General features: G+C 38.8%; 1 protein-coding gene across 2 annotated transcripts in view; it reads right to left on the reverse strand.

The window, feature by feature from the left end:
- The window catches only part of LOC107671184 (nectin-2-like), an 84,850-nt gene that overhangs the window by 39,151 nt on the left and 35,836 nt on the right, over positions 1-9,863 (reverse strand). The window contains exon 7 of one of the 2 annotated variants that reach the window (XM_016464066.1): positions 4,340-7,768. The exons of the other annotated variant lie outside the window; for it this stretch is intronic. Coding sequence (XP_016319552.1) covers positions 7,230-7,768 — 539 coding nt within the window. The 3' untranslated portion in view covers positions 4,340-7,229. Of the gene's footprint in view, positions 1-4,339; positions 7,769-9,863 lie in introns of those variants that run through there. 2 annotated transcript variants of the gene reach the window in all.

Below are 9,863 nucleotides of genomic sequence, written 5' to 3' on the forward strand. Positions count from 1 at the left end.
AGCCGAGAGCAGATAATGGTTACAGAGTCAACACAGAGTACTGGTGTTACTATGGCTACCTGTCAGATTGAGTCTATATCATCATCCCTGCTGATTGATTATGTTTTCTGTCCCCTCTTAATGCGCGGCATCATCAACCAATCATTTCACTTGAATGTCAGTGTGTGTAAAAGGTCACTGCATCTTCTACCCATGGTAGCAGCCCCATCATGGAAGAGTGGCAAACGAGCGTGAATTACTCTCCAGTACCAACTGATCGATCATCCATAATCAAAGCAATTGATAAGGTCAGACAGGCCACCAGAAGAACCCCCGTCGGGCCTAATCTATCTATTCATCTGTTATCTGTGTGTAATGTCATAGCCTCCGGGTGCCCACCGGAGACAACGGATACCAGACGATCCTCACAGCCTGACAGCTCAGGGCAACGCGGGTCAATCCAATCTCCCACTGAGCGCGGGTGCGTGCGCACACATGTCCAATTCACAGAAACACTACAGATGACGGAAGTGTCACGGCTTCAGGGCCAAATCACATCAGCGCATCCTCGCTTTTCACTCGGGCCTTCATTCCACTCGCTTTTTCATCTTTCCTAAACCGTCCCTCTCCATGACAGGGAATAAAAATCGAGCCTTCGGACCAGACTCGTCGCTTGCTATTAACCGCACATTCGCGTGTGAGGAATGTAATGGGAGTTAAATAGAGTTTTGTGTGTGTGAGATTTTTTTAAAGGGGGGATTTTTTTTGTACGTGATATCATTAACTCTTTTTAGCCTAAATCTATCCCACACCACCACAACAGTGCATATATCAGTCACAGCCCCAAAATGACACTGCATTTCTTTATCCTGACATCCCACTTGAACATCTGTCCCATAGGGGGAGCGATATGACACTGTTTTATTTAACAAAAAGGCACAAAGAGTGGTTGTCTAGTGTCTGTATATTGTTCTGACATACATTATGAGATGAGCTTCTCAGTAATCCAGAATCTTCCAGCCCCAGTCCATAATATTTCAATTCCATTTATAGCTTCCATATAGCAAATACGCCTGGCATAACTACTATATAGTTGTAATAAAGAAGAATAAAACTATGATATATATTATTTTTATTAATTAATATGTTTATTCAGTAAGGATGCATTAAATTGATCAAAAGTTACAGTAAAGACATGTTTAATGTTAAAAAAATAAAGAAAAAGTTTATATTTCCAATAAATGCTGAACTTTCTATTAATCTAAGAATGCTGAAAAATGTATCTGGGTTTCCACAAAAATATTATGCAGCACAGCTGTTTTAAACATTGACAATATTAGGAAGTAACATGTACATTGTTTATGAGAATAGAGTTACTATCTAAAATTGGATTTTAATGTAGTTTTGATGCACTGATGGTTTTAGCCCCAACCCACATCTGGTTCTATCAGAATATGGATATAAAAAAAAACAGGTAATTTTGCAATTGTAATGGATAGATATACAGATAATGGCTACAAAAAAAAAAAATCAAAATCATGCTTTCAAGAGCTCTGCAGAGGAATTTGTTATTGGTAAAACCTCTACTATAATGACACAATATTACTGGTTTGTTTGTTTTTACTATTAGTAGTAATCCATACTAAATTTACTTTTAAGATGAGGCAAGCAGTATTCTGCTGGTCATGCGATTTCAGCTTGGCGACCTCCATTAGGTGACCTGCTCCATATAAAATAAATCAGCTTTAATTAAGGTACTAATATGACTGGAGTCATAAACATTTTAAACATTTTTTAAAAGTGAAAATGAATGGACTAAATAACGCTGCCAGTCTTTCTAACATATGGGGTTGGAATGACATGAAGGAGAGTAAATGAGCAAATTTTTATTTTTATGTGTGCTATCCCTTTAAGACTGAATCATTGAGGAAAAATAGTGACAGAGTGCACCTTTAAGCTCACATCTGTGTTAAGCCATGATTGTGTCTCAGGACAAGTGGAACAGACCATTACACAGTAACATAAGGCTATTATCATGATACATTCAGCTAGTGTTGTGGGAAGAGAGACAAACTAAGAGAGGAAAGAGGCAGCTGGTCCTCACTCCAGGTTGCAACTCCGAGCAATTAGAGCAGGCAGATGGCTAAATGGCCGAGAAGAAAAAAAAAACCCTCCAACTCCAAACGACAGTGACAAGTGTGCCAGGAGCAGTGAGATTCTGACCCTGTCAACTGAAAGAGAAAGAGAGGGAAAGAGAGGAAAAGGACAGAATCTAGGGCACAGCTACTTCTGGAGGGAAACGTCTGTTGTTACATTAACAGGCACATTTCTATCAGGGTCACCTGCTAATGCGCACACACACACACGCGCACACACACACCAAGAGGAATTCTACCTGCTGAACACCTTTATTATGACACCAACTCTTTCGGTTTCACTCCCCCTCCTTTGCAAAGTGTGCTCCTGGTTATATTTTAACCTGTTGAGATATGAGATCTGTTGCCTTTGTGTAAATAAAGAGGCTTTACTGAGTTCCTATAGGGCTGAGCTATGCTGAGACTGTCAACTTTATAACCTAAAGGAAAGAAACTGAAATACAAACTCAACCACATTCCTGTGCTTTTTATAGTGCGTGTGGTTTATTTCTGACTTAAATAAAAACTTCTTTTTTTTGTTACATAGTTGCAGCGGTACATCTGAAAGTTTGGCCCAACAACCAATAATCTAAAACTATGAGGAAATAATGACAAAAAATACTGAAGAAAATGTTTCATAAAGGTGTTTTTGAATTTTTTGTATTGATTTCATCAATAGAGATGAAACTAAGAATGAGCATAATTACCATGACTAATTAAAACAAACTACTGATGAAAATATGACTTGGAAAAAAAAAACAACACCGCATATTAATAATGCAAAAAAAAAAAATGTAAAGAAGAAAAAAAAACTAAAAACACAGGTAAACTATGGAATTCCTTTCCACAATAAAATAAAATACATACATAAATACAATCACAAGATATAAACTCAGAAATGCAAGAAATATAGTTTTTCATAACACACAACTCTTGCATTTTTGAGTTTACATCTTGCAATTCTGACTTTTTTCTTACTATTCCAAGTAATATACTTCTATATATTCTTATCATAATAAACAGAACATTATTGTTTGTTGGTATGAATGCTTACATAGTTATTGTTATCATACTTGGTGTGACTGTGAATATGCTTTCTGTAACAATGTAACATGGACAATGAATGCAACAAAGCATTCACTACATTGTATTTATTTTTTTTTTGCCGTCTCATCAACAAAAATACTAATTAGCTGCCTATGAGTAAAACTGCATAAAATGCAAATGTCATGACATGCTTTAGCCAGAATACCTACATATTTTGCTTTTGAAAAGGGTGAAGTCAAAAATGGAGCTTTATGTGGACGCTTTATGTGTCGCTCTCTTGCGCAGCCCATTTAGCTCTATTTCAGCCGCTGGTGATATCCGTGACAGGTGACTTATCAACACACATACACACACACACACACACACACACACACACACATACACACACACACACACACACACACAAACTCAATTGTCAGTAATGTTAACAACATAAAGCATTCACAACATTGTATTGGTTTAATTTTGCTCTCTCATCAACAAAATACTATGGTTGACTATCTTAAGTTTATCTGCCTAAATGAAACTGGATAAAAACGGAAACGTCAAGACTATGCCATAACCAGAATAACTAAAGTAGTTAAAAATAGAGCTTTATGTGGACGCTTTATGTGTCGCTCTCTTGCACGGCCCATTTAGTTCTATTTCAGCCGGCGGTGTTATCTGTGACAGGTGACTTATCAACAAACACACAGCTAACTGAACATTCACAGCCTAGCCTGAAAAACACTGCAGGAAAAACAAACAAGGGATTTGATTGAGCCCCAGAGCAATCAGCACAAACCAAGAACACTGTCAAATATCTGTAAGACTTTAATAAGCAACCAAATAAAAAAATACAATATTACAAAGACTGAAAACATTCAGACAACCGAAATAAAACCTAAAAGCAATGCAAGGCGATAAAGCATTTAGTAGCATAGATGTGTTTCCTGTGTCCATGAGAGCTTGAGAGCGCTGCTCAACACTATACAGCACAAACACGTTACAAGCATCAATAAATCACTCCGAATAAAAACAATTAAAGCACAGATCATTAAAAAAAAAAAAGAAAAAAAGAAAAATCAAATGATATAAAATTCAACATTTTACAATATGGTTCGATATGCTTACACGAGTTAATGCATTAAGTAATAAAATAATGAACATTTTTACAGCATTTTATTAATCTAAGTTAATGTTCATTTCTGCATAATGTGTTTTTAACATTTCAAGTTGTATAAATTAACAATGCATCATGAATTAAACATTAGTAGCCTGTATTCATAAAGAAACATTAGATTAATAAATGCAGTAAATATTATTCACGATACCTAATGCATTAAAATTCCACCAAATTGAACCTTATTATAAAGCATTACCAACTCAAATAAAACAATGTATCCTTCATGCTCACAGAAGTGAAGTACAATACACAAGGATGTGACATCACCGTTTAGCCTTATGTATATCATGTTTATATATTTATACTATATTCACAGGAGGGATGGTTTGTGTTGGGTGACATTAAGGCTTTTGAATGTGTGTGCGTATGTTTACCAGGACTGTGGAACATCTAAACCAGACAACAAGGGACGACGACATTGAGGAGACCGTAACATCCCATATTCACAACTCCATCCTCTCTGGAAATCTACTTAAACGGTCTCCCATCGCAGAGGATACTTCCTTAATATTCTCAAGGCATCCGTTCCTTCATTACGGAATTCCTGGAGGAGACGTTGAGCTGGAAGGTCAGTGCGTTCTCCTCTAATGAGGAGCTAAAGCGTTCTGCCTCTCAGAGCACGAGTGACGAAATCACTTCTTCTACTCATTCACTGATTGCAGTCTGACCTTTCAATCAGGATGTAAACTGGGTAGCGTCGAAGCCACGGCCTAATCTGTGCTAGACGGATCAGAGCGCATCAGGCCGGCCCGTGCCAGACTGACCACCCTTTCAGAGGTGAGAACAACTTCTTTCAGCGGCACTGATTCAGACGTGGCACAAATAGGATCACTGAATCAATACGGAATCCCATGGAAACAACACTATGGTACCCACTATGCCCTCTGATGCTCGGGAACAGAGAGGGACACTTATAGACTCAAGGGCAGCTGGTTTGACAGATGATTTAGAGGGAGAAAGAATATGTGTGTGTGTGATGTCCAGTTTAAATCACACTGTGTATGTGTGCGAGACCCTGAGAGACTGGAGGAATAACTCACTGCGCTCGAGTCAGACACCACTTAACACGCTGACTCACTCTCTCACACACACACACACACACACACACACACACACTTCAACTACACCCGATAGAAAGCTTCCCCATGTGAATGTGTTTAAACTCAGTACAGGTGAAACTAGTACTGTCAATATTAGATTACAGATGTAAATATGTGATATGTGCTCTCATACAGTACTGTACGCATAGAGCCGTGGTTGACATGCGTAACATTCGACCTGGATATTCACCTCGCCCCGTCTCCGTATTTACATTTAGAAGGTTTTTTCATTTTTAAGAAAAATAAAATGTGTACATACAGTAGTTTACAATCACCTCACATCGAACAATCTTTCACTCATTCATGAGCTTCTTCATTTTATTTCCCATTAAACAAGTCAGTGTATCTCAGCGGCTGAGGAAATAACAGTATGTGATGCGAATCGCGGCATCTGAGGAGAGGTATATTAAGCTGTGTGGCCATGGTAACTCTGGACATGGGTTATAGTTATAAATATAGAATTGCTGTTAACACTTTACAGTTTTTATTCATTAGCAAGAGTTAATGCATTAGGTATCATCATCTACTGACTTTTAACAGTGTGTCCCACAGCATTTATTAATTTTGGTTAATGCCAATTTTGATATTTTTAGCATTTCAAGTTAATAAATCAACATTAGTGAGTGTATTATGAACAAACATTAATAATGAACAACAGTATATTTATAAATTAACATGAACTTAGATTAATAAATGCTGTACAAGTATTGTTGGTTCATGATAACTAAAACCATATTAACAAACTGAACAATATTGTAAAGTGTTAAACATGTGGCACACCATTCCTTCGCAAGTTTAACTGTGACATATTACAATAAATTTAGTTGAATACTTCCTTTCCGTCAGGGTTTAAAGTTCACTGTGAATAAGGATGTGACCCTGACTCACTGTTTTTATTACTACAGCGGTCTGCTACATTGTTTTATGACTGAATGCATAAGGAAACTGTACAGGGAAAACGGTAAAAAGCCTGGATTGTGGATTGTGGGTGAGAACGAACACACCATTCATTAACGTTTGATTTGATTAGCCCCGAAAAACCAAATGATTCACTTGTGAGTCATGTCACGGGATTGAGATATTGAGTGCTGTATAATGAGTGAACTGTGCATGTCATCTTGAGACAGATGAGCGTGTGAGGATGAATTTACAGGAAGGAAGACCACGGAGGCGTGGCTAGTCAAATATTAGACATGAGTGTCTATAGTGTATAACAGATCAAAAGCACTGGGCACATTTGACTATTCTTCAAAATCTACACAATACCTAAGGACAGCTTCCATAGAAGATAGAGAAATGTAGGGCCAAGGAATGTGCTCCAGCCAAACTCAACTCACACTGAGTGAATCAAGTTTGAAACTGGTTTAAGTGTGAATCTATGATCAATAAAAAATAAGAACAAGTTAAAACTATTACATAACAGCACAGTGGATTTACTTACATACAGTAACTTAATGTGTGTGCATGTCATATATATCGCACAGTGTCAACATCTGTAGTTTCGTATTACTCAGAATATGTCACCATGACAACCAGAGCAATAATTAGGAATGGAAGCCTGACAGTTTCGTATTTAGTAGTCTCTATTTACTTCACCCGATCCTCCAATGTTTTAATCTGTGCTATATCCAGCATATTAATTCATCTATTCATTAACTCAATCCATCCATTAATCCTTCTCTCATGGTATTTGATGGCGTAATTTGTTTTTACAATAAAATGAATATTCGTTAAGAGGAAGAAATTCAATCCTTCTGGAAGAGGTCCACGTACACCCTCCTAGAACCTCTTTCTGCTCTCCTTCTACACGTAGACTGCAGTCCGAGAAATCACGGAGCCGTCCCTCTGGGACTCCATGTCATCTAGGTCATCGTCATGTGGGCGGAGCTGTAGGATGGGTCCACCCCCACCAAAATGATCGTATCGCTCGTCCTCTTCTTCCAGTTCATCGAATTTCTTCCTTTCTACCTCGTCCATCTCTCTACTAAGCAGGATATCCTCCGCTGTGTGAGTGTGCGTGGTCTCGAGCAGAGCCACGCCCCCTGGGTGCATGCCCTGACTGGCCGTTTTCTCATTAAGCCCCACCTCTCCCCTGTAAATGGGCGTGTTGTTGTTTCCGTTGTTTCCGGTGCCATTTTTGCTTGATTTGGCAGATCCAAAGAGGCGGGTAAAGGAGTCGTAGGGAGCACCGGTTGGCTTGCCGGTGCCACGGTAACCATGCTGTTGGCGGCGATTATGGAATACCAGGAAGTAGACGAGGACACCTAAGAGTGCGATGGCCAGAATACACGCGAGGATCACGCCTGCGATCACACCCACGTTTGATGGGGGAGGTGGTTGTTCTAGAGACAGCAAGATTAAAAAAAAAGAGAGAAAAGGAAGAAGAACAGAATTAGACCAAATTAGATTCATGGAAAGGAAATGGAAGTCAAATGTTTAAAGACCCAATGAAATCAAAACTGAGAATTGTGGCTTATAGTCCACGTGTATTATATTTGAAGCCACCTGTAGCTATGTTAGCAGACTAAAATATTGATTACTCCTCCTGTACTAAACAGACTCTTGTCCAATCAAATGCTCTCTAGAATAAAAATGTCCTGTTCCTAAAATTATTAATACTGCCTGCAACTGACTTGCAAGTACCAAATCATGGTTTATGACTGTGATACCAGTCCTTCGATATGTCCCATGATGGTGTAAATTTTAATTAATTTAAGGGACTTGAATCTTTTAAGTCAATAAATAATTTACTGAACCAATTCATAAACAGACATCAAAAAATCTTATTACCCTTTGTTAGAAAATTTGTGTATACATATATTACAAATTAATAATTCTCACAACCCTTTGCCTCTACTTGTTGTGAAAGAGACTCACATGCCAAACTGAACAAACTACATGCCTGTCTCATTCAGTTGGTCAGTAAATCCTTGTTCACAAAAAGATGCCTTAGTTCATTCAGTTCGTTCATATGATGACTTGTTAAATGAGTCCCCCAAAGTCTTTTTAAGACCCAAAACAGCATATCTGTTCAGTAACGTAAATGATTCATTAAAAAACACTGAATCATTCATGCAATAAATACGCGGTTTCAACAGGAAAAAGTGATTTCATGGGATCTTTACGAGATGGGAAAAAATATTTCTAGTTCCTCACACAGTCTGTGTATAAATGCAAATGTGTGAGTGTGTGTACGTGTATGTTAAATCACGTGAATGTATGTGGGATGGTGACATTTGTGCAATTCCTTAAGGGGGAACAGCTTTCCATAAGGCCAGTTTGCAGCATTCACACTTACAACTGCACAATAAAGATGGAAACACGGCACTAGCATGCAGCCTCACATAAAAAAGAAAATAGAGGATGATGGACAAGAAGATGGATGGCTGGTTGATGGATGGATGGATGGATAGACGGATGGATGAGAGGAAGGAAGGCTGGGATTGACAGGGGGAGACAGCAGACAGACACATCGGCCTTGAAGCCACAAACACACAACAGCGCACAGCTTCTTTCTCAGTGCAGCAAATGCATGTACAAGCTTAAATGAGTGTGCGAAGACGTGACTAACACTGCTGAAAGAGAGCAGTGCATGTGTTAACACCCAAAATAAACAACATCATCATCACGAACTCTTACATTTCTCATTGATTTTTCTTGTGCATCTTGCACAGAAACACCTAACAGCAGAAACAACAGGAACACAATCACGTCTGACTGCCTCAGTCGCCGTGTTCCTGTTAGCCACCCACTGTGGCGTACTCCTCGCTCCCACACATACACCTCTCCCTCCCACTGTTTCAGTCAGAGTGAGCGTGTTATTCTGATCTCTCACTGCCTGCCCGAGTCCTCTGAATTATACATGACAGTCTGATCATATAGCGGCCACACACACACCCACGGATCTACATGGCTTCATTATCGGAAGATTTCACACTTACAAACAGTCGCAGAGGAGTTCTTGCCCATGCCGAAGCCCTGTCACAATGCCAGGGTGTTGGCACTGTAGCGAATCAGCTCATAAGGGAAATATGAATAATTAATCATAACTAGTTATAATTAATTATAAATATTTAGATCGGTAACCAGTGGCCTGTGGTCATTCGCAGACATCCTGGCGCCCAGTCTATTGGGTGAGGGGTCTGTGACAACTTGTTAATCTAATGAATAACTGATTTGTTAAATCAAATGAAAAATTGTGTTTTTTATTGGTCCAGACGCTACAGCACACAACTGAAATGGCGCTCTGAGTGGTTTTCAGCACGCTGCTATGAACTTGCTATGGTGTTCAGAGTGGATTCAAGAGAAGACAAAGACCAAGAAGTGCCAAATTTCTCATAAGCAATATTTCAAATAAAAAATTGGTAATACATATCAAGTCAAGTCAAGTCTGCTTTATTGTCAATTCTTCCACATGTACAGCACATACACACAGAG

The sequence above is a fragment of the Sinocyclocheilus anshuiensis genome, unplaced genomic scaffold (genome assembly GCF_001515605.1).
Source record: "Sinocyclocheilus anshuiensis isolate Anshui unplaced genomic scaffold, SAMN03320099.WGS_v1.1 scaffold1286, whole genome shotgun sequence".
Taxonomy (NCBI): Eukaryota; Metazoa; Chordata; class Actinopteri; order Cypriniformes; family Cyprinidae; genus Sinocyclocheilus; species Sinocyclocheilus anshuiensis.